Below are 20000 nucleotides of genomic sequence, written 5' to 3' on the forward strand. Positions count from 1 at the left end.
CACTCGGCCATGCATGTATTTGCATATGAGTGTACGCGTTTTCTTACATCCCTTCCGGTTTCCTGGTGACTCATAAACGTAAAGCTTGCTAATATCGCGTCAACACATAGGCACTTGATCATCAATTTAATATAATTTATTTACATGTGACCGACGATGAGACAAAAAAGAGGAAGTCTATATCTTTTCTGTATCTTACAAGAGAAAATTCAGTCCTGATTAGCTGCCCTTCACACATCTGCTCTGCTCTGTTCTCAGTTGTTGAAATTGTGGACATCGATGAATCGCCTGCTGGCAGAGGAAAAGAGTTTTTAAAACGACTCTCAAGGGGGTCACTGGAATACGAATTACTGATGAACATAGCGTTATATCGACCTTTCGAACATGTCGAAAATTTGGCTGTAGAGATAACTTTGTCTCTTATATACCTTATTCCAAAATGGCCTGCATTTAAATATTCTTTTGTTTTTATTCAAATAAGCCCTTGATGCCTCGTTCTTAAGCTTAAAATTCAAAAGAATATTTTATCTTGAACGAGGCAACAAGGGCCAATTATCAGCGGCCATTTTGGAATAAGGTGAATACCCAAACCATCCTTTCAGTCTACAGAATTAGGTTAAACGAGGGGAATATGCAAAGATATTCTCTTTACTTCTTTTTCTTTTACTTTTTCTTTGAACTATCGTGTAGTTTTTGTTCGACCAATAAGATTGCGGGAAGGGGTATGGAGAAGCACTTGTCCCACCTGCGAAGTTTTTCCGATTTGATCGCCAATATCTCATTGCAAGAGAATTAATCAGGTATTTCTCGTTCACGCAGCGAATATCTGCAAATTAATTTCATCAAATTTATTACAAATTTTCCTTGTTTGTTCAGCATACAAATTTCGAAAAACCATCCTAATAAGTGATATTTTACCGCACGATTGAATGCTTTTCCCGGCTCAAGTGTCACGTTTTGTTTTCTCGATCTCAGTAGACTCAGCTGACAGTAGGTGACATTGCTTTCCTTCATCGAAAAAGTAACTATACTTTATAGTAATTGTTTCCATCGTCTGCTGTGAATAGATATAATAGAGCTTTTTATTAAAGTGAGCAACCTGTTTTTGGCGCAACACGTAAATGCTCAGTAAGAGTGTTAAATCTGCAGAGAGCGAATAGAAACCTCAAAAATTTTCTCTTTAATACTCCATCCACGAGGAGCTCTTCCGACATTCAATCATCTGCAATAAATAGAAATGGACAGTTTTATGCTCTCAAACGAAATTTATGTCACCCATAATAATAACCTTGTTTTTCCTTATTTTCAACTTGAACTCAATCATTGAAGGTATATTTTGGAAACTATAGTAATCGGTTAAATCAAAGCATGGTTACCACATATAGTGCGGGGCGTGAGATCAATAAGGAGAGACAAAGAAGCCTTCTTCATCACTATTTGAGGGTCTTTCTAAAATCCCGCTTTTTTAAAGCAATTTAAAATCTTACGTGAGACTCATGAAATATGAGATTTCTTTTTCAACAATGTGTAAACAACGACAAGTCAGTGAAGCACTCGATCGAAGAACTGAAATTTTTACAGCTGGACTTCATGTACTTTTTTGCTCTCTGTTTTTTGCTGTTCTGTTTGAAAAATGACGTTGGTCTTTTCTTTCCAATTTTTACTATTATTAACTACTTCCAACGAACTCGAGATTGTTTCATGTGTTTTAGTCTTTTGTTGACCTACTGGGGTTTTTTTTATTTACTTTTCAGCATCCTGATTCAAGCTTGAACGAAAAGCCATTTCCTATGTAAATATTCAAGTGCACTTTACATTACCTGTGGCAGACTTTGATTGACTGCACACGGCGAAAATTACAGACTTTCCGATCGACTCTTTGCGGATTACTTATAGCAAGATGCAGGTGCTACAGGATATAAGGTGTTCACATATCACAGAGACCAACACAAAATACAATCTGCACCCCACACCCCCCCCCCCTCCCCCACGGCCCCAACGACACCTTCTTCGAAGGAGAGTTACGTTTCGTTTATCCTTATCCAAAAAGGATAGACAGTTTTCAAAGACAGTCCCCTCCCTTACGTTATTTTTAGAGCATAGTGTTGATCTAGAAAGGATTGAAAAGTCAATGAAAACTGCAAGTTTACGTTTCCAAACTCTTGAACTTCTTTGAGGTCTTTGTCACATTTTCTACAAACTCATTGATGATCTACGAAATGTATGAATTACTAAAGAGGAAATTTTCGAATTAAAAAGGACGAGATATCAAAAACCGGGTCGAGTGATTTTGGGCTAGCTGAATTCTTTCCTCACACCAAATTGCAGAAAGAACAAGACCGACTTTAGGAACCAAAATTTGGTTTTCATCGAAATCATTGAGAACGATAAACTGAACACTGTTAGCTAAGGAAGATTTCGATAGATCCAATTTGGACTCACGGATCTTTCTTGTGCAGTGGTTAACTTACTCTTCCGTCACCAAGTTAGATAAATCCAACTTTTCGCGTTTCAATCCACCCCTCCGCAGCACCAGAGTTTCTTTAGAGACTCAGTGATCCATTCATTTGAATGTACCAAACTTTGAAAGCTTTTTTTTTTTCTGCTCTTAACACCGTAGATATTGATGAAGGTCTCGTGATTGCAAACACAACGGCAATGAATAAACGAAAAGACGCCTAGTATGCTCGTGTGGGCATTTTGCAATTCTTCCGGAAACTCTTTCGCGATTGCGCAAAACGAGCGAAGCACTGATTCTATGTGGCATGATTGATATAAAACCTTGATGGAAACTGATGGAGAATTGAAGATTCTACTTGCGCTGTTGCTACGAATGCCAAAGAGTGTTCCTCGCGGTTTTATTGACATAGTTGCGGCAACAAAATGTTCTACTGGAAGATGAAGGCCACAGGTGCAACACAATTTTCTCGTTTAACCCATATAGTCTAATGATTTTTACCTTTTGTCTCAATGAGCAAAGAAGAGGCCTTTTAATGCGATTGCACCTTTATACATTTCAGGTACATATTTTTCCGGATGAAGTAACAATTCTTTGCCGTCTTACATGTTCAGTTTGATTTAAGCCCTCATTATCCAGGGGCTTAATTATTAAACGCATTGTGTCTTCGTGAAAAGCACTATCTTAAAACTTCTTCCATCTAATCCGCGATCCAAATGAGGCTGTTTACGTTAACTTTTCGTGTTAAATCTCTTCGACGTGGGTGGAAATCTTTCATTGTCAAAAGCTTGGCAGGAATCCAAATGATGACGAATTAGATTTTTAATTTGCCTGCCAGTAAAGATGAAAGACAACTGCGAAACACAATGTTGCCATGGCTATCATACAACGTAAAGCTCTGGACGAATTCATGAAGATAGAGATTATCAGTTAAACTAAAGACAATTTGAGCCAAAATCAAAAGTTTACATATCCTATCCTCATATAGCTAGTCCTTGTTTCCCTTCACTTAGATGTATATATGAAGTAACAGGGTTTTTTTTTTTTTCTGGTTAGTTTACTTCCTTCTACAGATAAATTTATATGTATGGCAACGTTCACACAAGAGACGCACCAGTTTGCTGATGATAAACAGACGAACTCCCCAATGGCTCTCGCGAACGTGTCGACGCCTTTTTAGAGTCACTGCGACGGGCCGAGACAAAGCGACGAGGCCATTCGCAGAGGCATCGAAACTTCACGGTTAGCTGGTTCCTGGCCTTTCGGAATACTTCGCGAAAATCCTTGCAAAGTCCCGCGTATAAAAAAGGGTTGATGACTGCGCTCATGTAGCAGAGAAACACAAACGTGTAGTGAACTTCTTTAGGCACCGCGCTCGTTGTGATCAAGCCAGACATGAACAACAGAACTTGGATCACATACGGAAACCAGCATATTAAATACACAGCCGCAATCTTAGCCAGCGTTTTAGCGCCTTTGAAAAGTGGACTGCGAATTTTTTCATGCTCTGATAGTACCTTATTCCTCACAATCTTGATAGCTTGAATGCGAGCAATCCTGAAGATCAATCCATAGAAGAAGAAAACAAGTACAGCCGGTAACAACCAGTTTGTGACGAGGATGAACAAAATAAATTCGTGTTCAAAGGAATAGTCGCAGGTTCCGGATACGTTTGAAGGAGAGCTCCGCCAGCCCAGAAGTGGTAAAGATGCCGTCAGACCAGAATAAAACCAAACCAAGACCAAGGATAGGAGAACATGAAACGATACAACCCTCTTCATAAAGAAAGGGAAAGCAATAGATAGGTAGCGATAAATACTGATTAGGAGCAGGTTGAGCGATGATGAAGTTATGGTTAGGAAATTATTCGTGTAAAGTAGATCGCAGACGATGACACTGTGAATAAATTCTGAACGAATATGCCATTCCATCTCCAGCGGCATAGATACACCTGTAAGGAGGAGACCCGAAAATGCTAGGCTCACCAGAAAGGCATTGACTTTGGTTCTCAAACGGCGATGAGTTAGAAAGGCCAACACAACGGACAGGTTAGCAAAGAAGCCGATAATGCAAATCGAAATTCCCAAAACGGAAAAGAATTTATCCAGGGCAGGATGCATGGCCGAAGAAGAAGCTATGGTGCTGCTTACGTTGTCACTGCTCGATGTATTTTGATCCGGAGAAGACATCGCCTCGTTAAAAGAAAACAGGGTAACCCTGACATTCACAACTCAAAAACGTCGGAAGCACTTCTCGGCCCTTCTGCTGTGCTCACAGCTCAAACCTTACTGAGAGAAATTTCCGGCATCCAGGTCGTCTTATATCTACGTGTATGCACCTCAATGGTAATTTTCAAATCAGAGTTTTTTGACCAAAATGGTTTTTGACTGTGATGTTTATTCAGCACTGCACCTGGCTATTTTATCGGTAACAAGTGAGGTCTTAGATAAATAGGCAACTGTCTTTTAAATCTGACAAGCACTTAAGATTAAAACCAATGAGACTTGACGCTTCATTTTGCCTTTGTATCAGCCAATCGGTTACCCCAATTAAGTGCTTTTAACGTCATTTTAAAGCCTTTTTCTTTGCGTTTCCGTGCGATATATGGGCTAAAGTTTCGTCAACAAAAATTATTTCATTATATTCGTGTCCATAAAAGGCCATTCTTAGTCATAAAGCCAAGCGGTTTGATATCAAACGGTGTCAGACCAAGTGAAAGAGCGGGCTCAAAGCCGAGATGTAATTCTTCCCCTGCAGACAATAACAAATACAAAACCAAAACTATTTTTTTCAAGGATAACGTTAAATTATTCATGTTGAAATTTAGGACAATCGCATAATCGAATTAGTACAGTTTTATAGTGCCGCGAGATACTCATCACTTTTTCATAACTAAATTGCGAATTAACAGATGGTGAATTTCGCCGGCCAAGAAAGACGCCTTCTTAAAAATTTTCTTTCACTCTTTCAGCAAACTCATCCTTCCTATTATTTGAACGGTTTTGATTGCTTTATATTTCTTTCTCGCACTTAATTTTACGCGATTTACTGAAGTATTTCACTTAATCCTATCGATATTTTTCCCAGAAAAGCGGGAAAAGTAGTTACGCAATAACTTCTAACACTGAATGGTTTTTCACTGAGTTTTTCAGCGATGCTGGATTCATTTCACTTCGTTAAATATTGACTAAAAGATTGGCATTATTGTAGCGATCAATTGGTGGTAAAAGATGCTTTATAAATAAAACTGATTATTTGAGTAGGTTCTGTAAATAAAATAGAAATTCCCTGACAAAATAGACACTTTTTCCGCAGGGACTGTGACTTTATGAGAAACAATGTGATCGACAGTGTTGCAAATCAAATATGAATCGACAAGTTTAGAAATTACTTTAAGATTGCAATATTAGAATTTTTCTGGGGGAGGCGGGAGACCATGGGTTTCTATAATTAACGTTCTTGCAGTCATCGTGGGATTCTCGTGCATTGAATCGAAGAGAGGAAAACTGAATGCAGATTATCATTTTCGCCACTTTGCTCTTCTCGTAACACTCTTTCTCTTTTGCTTGTTACCTTCAAGCTCGCTCTTTAGTGTGACAATTTTTTGGTCATTTTTTTTTTCTCGATAATTTATCAGCTGTAATTTCATTTCATTCAAAGACCATCAAAGTAATAACTTGTTTCATAGCTCACAAGCATCCCGAGATTGAGCAGTTACGGAGAAAATATTGTATGCTCTTTGAGATTCATAGAGATCAATTACAAGGCTGAAAAATTTCACAGTCTCGCCGATTTTTTTTTACTTTACCTCAGAATTGAATTCAGTTCAGGTATGTCTATCACTCCATACACAAAGAATTGATCGACATCGCATATTAAGCTTTGATTTTACGAAACCAATACACTACAAGAAAGATTTTACAAAAGAGCTCTCTACTGTATTTCCGAAAACTTAATTGAAACTTAAGTCAGATACGGTCGGTTTCGGACGCTAACTGTGCGAATTAGTTGACTAAAAGAGCTCTTGAATTTTCTCGCAGTCAGTTTATGGCGGTCTCCTCGCTCTCCTGTCGATGACAAATTTGTTGTTATTATTGTTTTGTTTGTAATTGCCGCAAGATGCATTTAAAGACATCAACGAAGTCCATTTGCCGACCTGGGCGACTTATCTTTCAGTTTTACCTTTGAATTAAAGGAAGTAATAAAACTACAACTACTATGAAACAGTTTTTTTCGCTATTTTTTATGCCTCTAACGGTTTACCTAATCAATTTATGAAATGTAATGTCCATTTTTATCATTTGCCACTCGCTTAATTTTTTTTTTTTTCAATTTATCACAGTGTTCAAGGCCGACAGGAAAAGTTTTATCGCTTTGTTAGAGAACCCGGGAGCTCTTAATACAAGCAAATCAAAACTATAGCTAATATAAATACGTCTGGTTGGTATGTTCGAGACTCAACTGTCTTTAATTATATGTCGCAAATCTTCATCTCGTGTAACTTTAATTTGTATCAATTGACTAGCTAAGCCACCATGCTCTTCGAGCACCGCTCAAAAACCGCTTTAAATCTCTGGCTGTGAGACTTATCTATCTGGTTTGGCGTTTACCGTTTCGCTGAATATTTGAGTAACATTTTAATGAATTTTCGCTGATTTCAAGATAAATAGCAAGCCAGGAGGAAGCTAGAAAACTCTCCAATTTTAAAACCTTTTTTGTGTGCGACGCGCCTTGTAACTTTTCAGATAACATTTATTATTTTCTCACAAGAAATATGAAAGAACAACCGACCACCGAAGGACCGGAAAATAAATTGTCTTCAAATGATTTTCATTTACGAAAGCGAAAGATAAAACACAAGTTGATAACAAAAGATATGGAAAATTCTCAAAGAGTCAATAAGACCTTCTCTCATGGTTCCCATAGTCAAAAAACACAAGAGATTTTTTTATAATACGAGAAGTTAGAAGGTAGCACTTGTCGGATCCATCGATTTTTTTTCGAGCTGTGAGCTGTCTAGCTGTGTACATGAATTGAAAATGAGTCGTACGCGTCTCCAAAAACAACTCGCACCAGAGACAACAATTTGCCAGACTCTGAAAGATATCTTTCTCCTTTACTGTTATGTAATCATCATTTTGAAAACGAATGAAGACAAGGAAACAACGCAGAAACATGCAACCTAAAAATTCAAATAAATGATGAATTATGACCTTCACAAGGAAACGATCTAATTGGTATGTTCACGAATTTGAGTGTTATTTCCCTCAAACGCAACAAAAATTCAGAACGTAATTTGATGAAAATTTGAAAATAGTCAATTTTCTTGAGAGCAATTTATAAAATTTAACGATTGAATAGGCTGTTTACCATTTGTTGGAAAATTTAGAAAGATGAAAATGCTGGACGAGAAGCAGGAGTAGCTCAGTTGGTTTAGTAGTGCGCGACTTTCGGAGCTGATGCGGTCCCCAGTTCGATCCTCGGTGACTTCAACGTTTGTGTCGACTTTCCTCGATGATCCTTGTAGCCATAGCTTTAAATACTCGTAAAATGGAGCACTGACGGAGGGGGGAGGTAAAGGGCGCACCGTCGGCTTCCATTGATACCAGCCAGCGTCGTAGCTAAAGGAACTACCAATTCACACATGGCTTTTCTGGCCCGAAACATCGATTCGGATATATCAATATTCAGCTCGATAGTGAGGCAGAGAGGACAAAAAGGATACAAACAAGTTGCACTGAATGTGGAAGATATTAAAATGTCATCCACTTTCCTTTGTCTTTGTCCCCTAAACCTCTCTTTCCAGCTCTCTTTCAATATATCGAAAGTGGCCTACATTCACACTCTAAGTACGTCTAAGCAATTAAAAGTGCATACGAAAACCTTTGCCCAAGTTTAACATGATACTCAATATTTATCCACTTGACTTGTCCACTGGATAAAATTATACGGCTTTTGAAGACCTCAGAACAACAGGGGCTAGTGTGAGTGCTAGTTTGACGCGATGAACGAGGTTTATAAGTGGGCTCTAAAGACAAAGTGTTCTAAATTAATGACAATAGTAAATTCAAAGCAAATTAGAAATTAATGACAATCGTTAATTTAGAGAAGAGATCATGTTGGCAAAAACTTGGGTTCTAACCGCTAACTCATTCTCGAGACTGGTATTACGATCATTATATAGTATCAACCGGCTTTGAATATACGATTATCATTATTTCATGACACTGACAGTTGGAAAGGAATTCTGGGAATTGAACTCAGATATCCGACTCGGGACTCAAACCTACGATTATTAGATCACCTGTTACCGCTTCTAACCCCTAAACCACCGAGTCGCCGCTTTCTTCGACAAAATGTTGAAACAATAACCTAGTTTACGGCTCAAAATAACGGCCGGTCAACGGAGAATGTCCGAGCATCGGGCTGCCATGCGGGAGGTCGTGAGTTCGACCTGACTCAGGGTCTTAAAATGACTGAGGAGAATGTGCTGCCTTTGTAATTACATCTGCAAATGGTTAAGACTTTCAAGTCTTCTCGGATAAGGACTATAAACCGTAGGCCCCGTCACACAACCCTTCAATGTTCACAACCCAGTGGGACGTAAAAGAACCCACGAACTATTCGTAAAGAGTAGGGCATAGAGCTCCCAGTGTTGTGGTCAGGGCTCATTTCATTCATTCATGTGCTGGGTGAGATCGCTAATAGACTGATAGCTGCTGCCAGCGGCGCCTATATATGCTGATGTCCGATCTCACCCATAGATCACTTGCTTGTAAACCGCATTTGAATATGTTAATAGAAAATGCGCAATATAAATTCATTACCATTTCCATCCATTACCGTGGTTACTGATGTGGGAGTTGACCAGTCAACCTTTCGTCTTGCCGGTCATATTGACCGGTCACATTTGATCGTTTCGAAAATGAAAAAAAATAAAATTTCCATGCTGTTCAGTTGTTTCAGTTGTAGCAAGTCGCTGTGTATTGTCATTTGCGGAACTTTGATTTGAAATCCTGAGTGAAATGCAACAAGAACCGTTGTTGACAATGAGTGCTTTAAAGTGCTATAAGGTCTAAGCAGCAACTTTTTTGGAAATATACAACGCCAGTTTTGGTTCATGGGCCCCTGTTTTAAGAGTTATTTTTTATTTTGTATAATTTGACAGGCCAGAAACGGTACGTGACCAAGCTAAAATGAATTTGGCCGGTCATCGTGTCCAGAGACTCTCCGGAAATTATTTCGAGCCCTCAGTTTATTTGTCATAAGACCGGGCTCTAAACGTTCCATAACATCCGCTAACAAATTGTGAAGTTTGACAAATTAAATGCTCTCCTTTCTTGATACAAAAGGAATTGTGACAGCCGAAAATGGCCCCTAAAGTTTCGGGACTTTCGAGAAACAGCCCCCTGGAGTTCAACTCTTGACGGTGAAGAAGGAAAAGAATCGAAGAATGAGGTTGGGTTTGGAGCTTCTGATTTAGCCATTCTTTCTGTATATGCTCTGTCACACCGATTACCAGGATTAGAGACTCTGCCTATCTGGAATCTAGGTTCCGGAACTAAGTTCAGGTACTGAACCATTCCCTATAATTTTACTTTTAAATTAGTTTCTTCTTCACGACCGACTCATCAAATTTGTTTATTTCTGTACGTGTATTTAATTTTTTTTAATTTTTTTTTTTTTCCAACAGACCGCAACCTTTTTCAATAACATTTATGAAAAAAGTATACCGCTAAAGTCTTGAATTCTTATTCAGTTTATTAGGAATGACATAATTTCCCTTCACAACTGCGATGATCAGCCCTTCTTCTTGTGATCCATTTCATAACTGTCATATAACTTGAAAAATCGAGGAACGTTCTTTGTTTTTTCTGCCGGTGTCCTGGACATAAACCCTCGGTTGTTTAACCAAATCATTTTTCCTTTGTTATGGAAATGGTGGGATATATTACTCTTCATTTACCATAATTTTTTTGGACAATAGTTTAAGTCTAGCATCCGTTCGAAAATTGTCTCAACACCTTAATTTCAAAAGGATTTCAGGCCGCAAAAGAGCCTTAAAAATATCTTTGTTGTAAAGATTAAAAAAATAATAATCAAGACCACTTGTGGAGTTATCAGTTTAGGTCCGTAATTCCGAGCTTATTTTCTTTTTGTGTGCCCCATTGAAGAAAAACAATAAAAGGGAAGTTACTCTACGTTTTTGGTATTAATTGCAATTAAGCTCTCAGCTGCGGTTCATCCGCATCTTACTCCAATAAAAGGTACGTTTGTCAAAATCAAAAATTGTATGTTAAATAATATAACTGAGGTTAGCATCTGTTTTTTAACAGTTTTATTCATACGTTCCATGTTGAAAGCGAATTTCATTTGAAAGTTCGAGGTTATTTCCAAATTTCACTTCTTCACCTAGCGAGTTGCCCATACGGTTCTAACACCACACTCTCGACCCATCAGTGGGAAGATCAAACTAAGCGTGACTCGCTCGCCGCGCCTAGCGAATGCGTCGTCATTTGATTTTTTCGTCCAAGTTGAAAACAGTCAGCCAACTGGTTCGATCAAAAGGGTTCTCAGCTTCTGTCAGACCTTTTTTGAAACAATTAAGAAGAAACATTCGTTTCTTCCCGAGGGAGAAGGGATGAGTGGGAAAATTAAAAGATAGGGCGCAAACAGCGGAGACAAACATCACAAAAGAAGCGCATTGCGCTTCTGAGGATACGTATGTCGAAGAATACGAAACGCCTATTAAATAAACTTCACTTCAAACAATGCGCTTGTTTACAATGTTTGTCCCTGCTGTTTGCGTCTTATTTTTGAGTGGCAAAAATCACCTATCCTCAGGATAAAAGCAATGACAAGATAAGCTTAAAGAAAGAAAAAAAAGACAGAAGGATTAAAATCTATAATTACGGGAAATAGTTACAGTGCGACGCGCCTTACCGTGACCGCCTATTAAAGTTATTTACAAATTATCCGCCAATCAGGGTGTGCGAATTTGATTGACAGTCGCGCCTCCTTGCAAAAGTTCGCACGGTTGTAAGTTGACGTATTTACACGTAGTTGTGAAAGTTTGTGGGTGGCCACGGAAAGTCGCGTTGCAATTGCAGTGTAAATGAAATTTTAAAATTCCAAAATTCCTTATCAGAAGAACTCTCTGTTCCCTTCTATTTTCTTCAATTCCCACTAGTCCCCACTGTTCGCGCCTGCAATATTTATATGTCAGCAGACTTGTGCAGTGCCTTTTTCTTCGTCTCCGCCATAGTCATTGCGTACAATGAGGTATGTTCATCAAAATCGTTCCTATCCAAGACTTTTTTCTCGACATCAAAATGATTTATTTCCAAATAATTGTTTATAATTGCTCAGTTTTTGTTTTTGACACATTTATAATTGGTTTATTTTCTGATTTCATCGAAAAAACATCTTGTAGAAAGTCGAAAGGGGATTGTAAAAAAAGAGATGTCTCCTTTTGGTTCCTTCCTACCTTGTTTGCCTTGAAAATCCAACAAACCACCAAAATCCACAGCTTCTATCTCAAGCTATCTCTGAAATAATTTGCTCTTTTTAAGAATTGTTTTAAAAGCATCGCTCCTTTGAATCAAGGCCACTCCAAGTCGACTCTGAAGGGTCACTTTCTTGATTTAGATTGTTCCGATTGCTTTTTCGATGATAGTGCAATTTGCGAATACCTACTTTGAAGTTGTCGAACAGGTATTTCGGACATCGGCTGGTTGTCCAACGTGACTTCTCGAGATTAGACGTAGTTGCAACATAAACTTTGCTATAAGGTCTATACTTTGATCAGTAGCCAAACAAAATACTTCTAATCGTGTCATTAATGGCAGGCCTTTACAATGGATAGCTTTCTTTAGGGCCCTATATTATTTGGCTAGTTTGTTTATAAATTAACCCACTGCAGAACCAAAGACTCTACCCATCAAAAGTGTGACTCATACTATTATCTGCTGGTGGGCCTTTTATAGGCTTTGTATTCTCTAGTTGCTTCCCTTTCTTCTTGTTTATCAACTTTGACAATGCATGGCCTTAATTGGCAATTTTGCCACCTAATAAGTTCATTGATAATAAATTAATGTGAGTTCTCCACTAGACCAGAACTAAATCTAACAAAAATATACATATATCAACATTTCTATTGGTGAATGAATCAAGCCGAAAATTAGAGTAATTTTTGACACGAACTGGCTCTTGCATGCTGAAAGGCGGGGCTACTGGGGCCTAGAAAGGCTTAAACATGACATGGAAAAATGAGGCACATGAACCGTCAGCAGTCAAAGCTCTTGCAGTAAGATGGCGTCTAAAGAAGCTCATGGAGACAATTCCACTGCTTCTCCCGGCCAAAAATTTCTAAATTCTTTCATAAGATATCTGGTATGCCGACTTAGAAACCTATAGTTTTCCATCGATACAACGTATCTTAACGTACGTGTTGATTCCATCAGGACTAAGGTTGCATTATTTTAACTATTAACTTACCAATATCGACTGCAAATGGTTGCGTTTATATCGAATGACTACATGTTCACACTTTCTGAATATACCTACTGGTGAAAAATAACAGGCACTCAAGGTAAAAAGCTCTTGAATAGTGTCAGTTATCTGTAAGCTGAAAAAGAGGGGCAGAGTTTACCCCTAAAATGCACCACATACAACTATGCATTTGAAGCTGAAATTTTCAAAATATTTCTAGGGAGCATGCCCTAGCTGGACCCACCTACCAGGCAGGGGTCAGATGCCTACTACTGAATCCATCTTGCCTACTTCGCAAAACCATTTTGACTTGGCTGCAATTTTTAAATAGTCTGATGTCTTCTGTGGGCAATTTTGCTTGTTAATGAAACAAAATTTAAACAATGACATAGCAAACATTCTTCCCTTATTTTGTCAGTTTTCCTTTGTCTTAATGAATATGATTACATTTTTTCTCAGTAAGCTCAATCGTGACACCCTGTTTGAGTGCTGCAACGCTGTCCTACAAGGAGCCAAGGACAAGAAAAGAAACTTCGTGGAAACCATTGAGCTGCAGATCAGTTTAAAGAATTACGATCCTCAAAAAGATAAGCGTTTCAGTGGTACTGTGAAGCTTAAGAATATACCACGACCTAAACTCAAGGTTTGTGTTCTCGGTGATGCATCTCACTGCGATGAGGCCAAAGCAAATGAGATTCCATGTATGGATGCGGATTCTTTGAAGAAACTAAACAAGAACAAAAAACTGGTCAAGAAGCTTGGTTAGTGTTATGAAATAAATATTATTGTTTGTAAGAAAGGCATAGTTTGAAATTCTTTTTCTTTTATTATTGCTAAGCACAGCCTTTATTAGAAATCAATGAACATATGTTATCTAGCATGTCATTGAATAACATTGCATGTGGATGCAAGAGTAAATTTCACTCTTTTGGAGACATCTGTGGCTCCCTCGTGCTCAGATGATTAAAGTTTTTTCAGTACCAATTTTTTTTAAGGTAAGATGTTAACTGAATGCATGAATGGTGGCTGGTAAATTGTTCTTTTATAGTTATGGTAATCAGACTTTCTCATCTTGGCATATGTATATAGTAAAATTAACCCATCGATTCCTGAGAATCACACTGGATAGATTTTATTCTGTCTAATGCCAGACGATTTTACTCGTTGATCGGGGGGGGGGGGGGGGGGGCACCTAGTGCATTTGAGGTGTGAATGGCTTAAAAATAATAGTAGCTGTAAAACTAGCTCAGTGAGGCTAATAATCCTCTTTCTTAATGGCCACCACATAAAATATTCTTTTGCTATAATTATAATTAGCCTTTCTATCCTCGCTACAACCACAGGTGGACCACCTCTGTTGGTGTTGTTGTTATCGATCTGTAGAAGTATAAATGCAGAAGAATATTTCAGGGGTTGGGATTTGCTCTGCAGTAAAGTTTCAAAGCAAATAATTCAATGAAAGATCAATCAAAGTGTCAACTGAGTCCTGTATTTTTGGTCATTCTGAGCTGTTTTAGGCATCTTTTTGCGAGATCTTTTTTTGACCGCCAGTTAGAGGGTGAAGAAAATTGACAAGGCAGGCAACACCAAGCTGCTGGCTGGTTACCTCGTCTTGTTCAAGCTGGAACTGAGGCCAAACCAGTGAAAGTCTCACCTTAAAAACACCAGCATCCAATCGATTAGGGATGTCCCCATACCTTCACCGAATTGGAGCTTCATCTGTCAAAAATTCGCAGAGGAAGGCGATCCTGAAATCCATATCAGAGCGTTCTTAACATAATCGGTACAAGAAACCTGACCAATGGAATTTGAAGCATTTGAGACTACCAATCAGTGACTACCAATCAGTGCAATGTGACCATTGGCACTTCCCAATATTCTTCTGTATTTATACTTTAACAGATCGATAACAACAACAACACCAACAGAGGGTAGTGTGCCTGTGCCACAATGATATTTGTTCCAAAATCAGGGCAGTAGGTCTAATTAACATAAATACATGTACGAAGGAATGAACAGGTCGTCACTATTAATATAAGTCGTCTATTAGCACAAAGATGAAAGCAAAATATATTGGCTACGATTTGTGCCTTCAGTGTATTTTATTTATATGCCCAAAATGTGAAGTGATCATACAAACTGTACTAAGTGCACTCAGTTTGAGTGGTCATACATGTTTCCTGTACTTGTCAGCTACAATAAATGTAGAAGATTTAGTGAATTTGTATTGAACCAAATTGACCTCTTTAGCTTGTACAGTAGGTTTTGTTTTCCCATTTCAGACCATGTAATGTTACTCTAGAGAGCAGTTGCCTTCATGAATAACTTACTGCGATTTTCATAATTCTGCGGAATCTTATGTTCAAGCGCTAAGCACCAAACCCACCCATCAATCAAATTTCTGAACATAGCTGGCGAGATCAACCCCGCCTCCGGGAAGTGAATTGGAGTTTTTCTTTAGTTCACTGTTCTAACACCATTATGATATGTTTTTAGAAATTCTTCATTAAAATGATTTGTACAGATTCCATCGCTTTCCGTTGGCCTTGAGTTCAATGTACGAATATGTACTGTGGGAACCAAAGATGCTGATTGGTGGGTTATGTAACGCATCAATTGATGTTGTGATCTGTTGTTGGCGTCAGAAGTTTGATTGATGGAGGCCGAAACACAGTTTTACCGTTGGTGCATGAAGATGAATTCCACAGAATTATGAAAATCACAATAAGTATGAAAAAACAAAAGGAGAATTCCCTTGAGAACATCACGTGGTCTGAAATGGGAAAAAAAAACCAAACAAGCTTAAGAGGTCAATTATTGTATAATTATCATGTTTGCGGACGTCCCTTTTTCAGTAGACAGACTGCTGTTATTGAACACAATATTGTCACTATTACAGAAAGTATTATCCTTACAAATTTACTGAAATCAATGGCTTTTTTTTTCTTTCTATGTAAGCAAGACCTTGGGTTTTTTTTTTTTTTGCAGCTAAGAAGTATGATGCTTTTTTGGCATCTGACAGTCTGATCAGGCAGATTCCACGTATCCTGGGTCCTGGTTTGAACAAGGCAGGAAAGTTCCCCACGGCACTGTCACACAATGAGAACATGGTGCACAAAGTTCAGGAAGTGCGCTCTACAATCAAGTTCCAGATGAAGAAGGTAGGATGTGTACCAGAAATAAGGTTCAGTGCTCAAATTAAAAGGTATAATCAAGAAGCTCTTCTAGGCCCTGAATGCTTTGTTAATTTTTTATTACTGACCAAAATCTGCATTGACTTTTAAGAATTATTTAACGGAGTTAATTGGTAATGAGATTTAAAAGTTGGCAAAGGAAAGCACAGAACATATAAAAAGTTGTTTGAATTTTGTAGCATTAGTTGAACATTTTGGAAGTCGTGGAAAATTGAGTATTTTTTTTAAAAAACCTCATTATTCCTTAATGGGCCATTTCCGAGTTGCTGTTTGTCTCGGTTTTGAAGTGAGTCTTGGTGCTCAACTATTGTAAGGGAAATGAGTTTGATTTGGATAAGAATACGCAACTCATTTCCATTTGAATGGTTGTGCGACAGGACTCGCTTTGAAACTGAGGCATGCTGCAACTCGGAAATGGGCTATTTGCTTTGCATTTGCCACATTTAATTTCTCATAATAAGTAGCTTGGTTTCTTCTGGGGAGAGATGTTCACAGTTTGAGCACTGGTAAGGCCTTATGTTCTGGAAGACCAGATCAAGGCATATCTTTCTGGTCGGACCCGCACCCAGGGTCTTAAATCTGTGGGAAGACCAGAATGGTCAACTTCACAGCAATGTTGATCCGGAGGATGTACAGGTACATACATGTACTGTTGCTGTTCAGCAGCAAAATAGAAAAAGTGCGACTGTACTTAACTTACAGCGAGTCTTGTTTGCTTGCCTTTTATCAGGATTAAAGGGTGTTTGTAAGGTGTTTAGGGGGAACCTTTAGTTAATCACGAGTTTAAAACTCGAAAATTGTAATTTACAATTCCTTTACTGATAAAATTATCGTTACATCATAAACAAGTTGATTCTGCCAGCAAATCATGGCTGTATTTAAGACCCGCACCCAGGGTCTTAAATCTGTGGGAAGACCAGAATGGTCAACTTCACAGCAATGTTGATCCGGAGGATGTATGTGTACATACTGTTGCTGTTTAGCAGCAAATAGAAAAAGTGCAACTGTACTTAACTTTGGTACCGCGAGTCTTGTTTGCTCTCCTTTCATCAGGATTAAAGGGTGTTTGTAAGGTGTTTAGGGAGAACCTTTAGTTAATCACGAGTTTAAAACTCTAAAGTTGGAATTTACAATTCCTTTACTGATAAAATTATCGTTACATCATAAACAAGATGATTCTGGGCAAAAAACGACTTTTATGCGGGGGATTTACCATAAAATAGAAAAAGTGTGGGCCCACTTTTTCAAGATTACCCAAATGTAATCTGTTTCAACCTTGTCTACTTGTGTCCATCCATGCTACACTTTCTGATTTTGGTATTACTTTTATGTTGTTCAACAGTTTTAAATGGTTATTGCCATGTTTCATTCCACTTTTTGGGCATTTTGGGTGTCATTCTTTCTCTTTACAGAAATTTCCTTGTCCCAGTCATTGCATGTATCCTATTTGAAGTCATTGTTTGATCAATGAAACATGTTGTGCCACCTTTTGGAGCAGTAAACAACACCCAATCTTTCAGTGAAATTTTTTTTACAGAGTACACAAAAAAGAAGGAAACTATAGTAAAAGGGGGGGGGGGGGGGGTGTAGAGGGGTTAAAATAGGTGTTTTCATCAATTGCCCCACAATGCCTGACTGTTGTTGCAGAAGTCAAGTATGTGACTCCTTGTGTTACTTTTTAAAATACACAATAATACAGCCATGATTTGCCGGTAACAAAATTAACAAAACGTGAAACGTGCCTATCAAAAATATTGATGATGTTGTACACTGAGCTCTTGAGAGCACCAAGGACACGTACATGAACACGTATCCCTCACATCAGGTACATGTAATATAGTTGTCTTGAAAAGCATAAAAAAGTCACAGGCCATTAGTTAGAGAGCCATGAAAGGTTACTTCGTTGTATACTTTGAGTCTCTATAAATGTTGGAAATGTGTTTTGTTTAATTTATGACTGCACACTAACCTGGGCCAAAGATTATTACATTCTTAAGTGATTCCTTGTTGGAACTAAAAGAATTCCTCACGGGACGTCTTAATCCCCTCATTTCCAGTTATAAAGAAAAACCAAAAAATTGTTTGGTTTTGATGCAGGTTTGTGAATTACCGTAGTCGGTTTTGCTGGAATACCTAGGAGCTTTTTAAGGACGGTGCCTACTATTGTTATTGCGCATACGTTCTGTGCATCTCCAGATACTCGGATTTCCTATCGCTGATGCTCACTAATACAGGGATATTTATGTACGGTTTAAAACCATCCGGATAAAGTAGATCTTAGTTAGTACTCTTGGTATTCAAAAAGAAAATTGTGGGTAACCATGCATTTTTGAGAGGTATAATTAAGTTTCAATTTGAGAAAGAATGCCATCCATTGCTTTGTATTTTACAGCTTTTTACAAATATTATTCATGAATTATGTTTGAAAAATGCGTGGTTACCCCCAATTTTCTTTTTGGATTTCAATAACACTTGTTAAGATCTACATTTCCTGCATAATCACACACCGGGGCAAAAATATCTTTAATTAGTAGGTGCCGTCCTTAAGCACAATTACCGGTAACGCTGCTCTCAAGGCCACATACAAAAATCTTTTACTTTGGAATCATAGTTGCACTTGGACTCGATGTGGAGTCTTCAGTAGCTCAGATGGTTGTGGCTTGAATTCAATCTGGGATTCGGATTTTTAAGCTCCAGTTCTTCACACATTCAACGTGGCATTAAAAATATTAACCTCGTTTCCAGGGTCTTTCATATCCCCACTTCTGGGGTGGGGAGATGAAAGACCCTGGGAACGAGGTTGTAAAAATGAATGTCCTTTTGTAATCAGGTGTGGCTTAAAGTTGTTTTTGTTCTTAGGTTCTGTGCCTTGCTGTGGCTGTCGGTCATGTTCAAATGACCCACGACGAGCTGGTTGCAAATGTTTACCTTGCAGTCAATTTTTTGGTTTCCCTCTTGAAGAAGAACTGGCAGAATGTGCGAGCTCTTTACATTAAGAGCACTATGGGCAAGCCACAGCGTTTGTATTAGATCTGCTCGTTGTGAAGAAAACAAAGAAATAAAAAGCTATAAGACAACCAAACGATGAGTTCATTCATTTATCGTGTGATTGAAGTCAGAGTGTCTTGCTGGAGTACACACCATCATTTTGAAATTGAACATTGCAGCGACAATTGACCACTTAAACAAATGCCAACCGACAGAGTTATTTTTCTTTTGTATCATAGACTTACCAGCCTCGATTTGGTTCACATACTTTAAATACATATTTTGCAATTTATAGCGAGTCTAGAAAGGCTTGTTACCACTCAAACTAGGAGTACTCGGAGATTATTCCGTTTGTAACGTTCGTTAGCTACTGAAAAGGTGTGAAGGCAGCAGTTGGATGGGTGGGTTTTGTTTTTTAGTTATTGGGAAAGACAACTGACAATTATTACATGAGCGCGCGTTGGATGTGAGGTGGTAAATAGCAAACCTGCTCGCAGGCAGTGGATGTTGCTCTTGCCGCGAAACACGTATCAGACGCCATATTGGAAGAGCATGGGATAGGTGGCTGGGGGATGGGGGGGGGGGGGAGGGAGAGGAAAACCCAATCGTCTCCGATCTTCCGACTTCCACCCGTCCAATATATCCACCGAAATACAACGAGGCGTCCAACGCCGAGTTGGCTATAACCAGTCGAAGTCGCGCGCGCTGAGCACCATGGGTAAGAAAATATGGTAACCCATGTTTTGGTCACCGTACGTCCACCCCGCCATGTATGCCAATGTGACCAGTATCACGCGACTATATCGTGGGCTCAAGTTCGGAGCTCATAGAGGGGGCCAAGCTCACTCACCCTTGGCCATCCCTCAAAC

The 20000-nt window shown here is 38.6% G+C and overlaps 2 protein-coding genes and 1 pseudogene across 3 annotated transcripts; 1 reads left to right on the plus strand and 2 right to left on the minus strand.

The window, feature by feature from the left end:
• Nucleotides 1-736: 736 nt before the first annotated feature.
• Nucleotides 737-4875, minus strand: LOC138006120 (histamine H2 receptor-like). 2 transcript variants are annotated; one of them, XR_011123850.1, is made up of 2 exons: nucleotides 2472-4875; nucleotides 737-1222 (listed from the first exon to the last, which is right to left on the minus strand). XR_011123850.1 is itself a non-coding variant. In XM_068852283.1 (2 exons), exons 1-2 carry the CDS (start codon nucleotides 4645-4647, stop codon nucleotides 1215-1217), a joined length of 1083 nt encoding a protein of 360 aa, XP_068708384.1. In that variant the 5' UTR covers nucleotides 4648-4875; the 3' UTR covers nucleotides 737-1214. The 2 variants fall into 2 exon arrangements, 1 of the variants encoding a protein (XP_068708384.1); XM_068852283.1 differs by having other exon boundaries at nucleotides 3573-4875.
• A 6725-nt stretch (nucleotides 4876-11600) lies between these two features.
• Nucleotides 11601-19225, plus strand: LOC138008057 (large ribosomal subunit protein uL1-like). The gene is made up of 4 exons (XM_068855242.1): nucleotides 11601-11740; nucleotides 13409-13710; nucleotides 15938-16110; nucleotides 19003-19225. Exons 1-4 carry the CDS (start codon nucleotides 11736-11738, stop codon nucleotides 19171-19173), a joined length of 651 nt encoding a protein of 216 aa, XP_068711343.1. The 5' UTR covers nucleotides 11601-11735; the 3' UTR covers nucleotides 19174-19225.
• A 752-nt stretch (nucleotides 19226-19977) lies between these two features.
• Nucleotides 19978-20000, minus strand: part of LOC138008857 (uncharacterized) — a 2157-nt pseudogene continuing 2134 nt past the window's right edge.

The sequence above is a fragment of the Montipora foliosa genome, chromosome 6 (assembly GCF_036669935.1).
Source record: "Montipora foliosa isolate CH-2021 chromosome 6, ASM3666993v2, whole genome shotgun sequence".
Lineage (NCBI taxonomy): Eukaryota > Metazoa > Cnidaria > Anthozoa > Scleractinia > Acroporidae > Montipora > Montipora foliosa.

What these genes read in the sequence shown, in the direction of transcription:
- LOC138006120 (XM_068852283.1), bottom strand. Translation starts at nt 4,647, where the DNA reads ATGTCTTCTCCGGATCAAAATACATCGAGCAGTGACAACGTAAGCAGC.
- LOC138008057 (XM_068855242.1), top strand. An exon ending in AAAACTGGTCAAGAAGCTTG is followed by an intron (nt 13,711 to 15,937) that starts GTTAGTGTTATG and finishes TTTTTTTTGCAG; the next exon opens with CTAAGAAGTATGATGCTTTT. An exon ending in TCAAGTTCCAGATGAAGAAG is followed by an intron (nt 16,111 to 19,002) that starts GTAGGATGTGTA and finishes TTTTGTTCTTAG; the next exon opens with GTTCTGTGCCTTGCTGTGGC.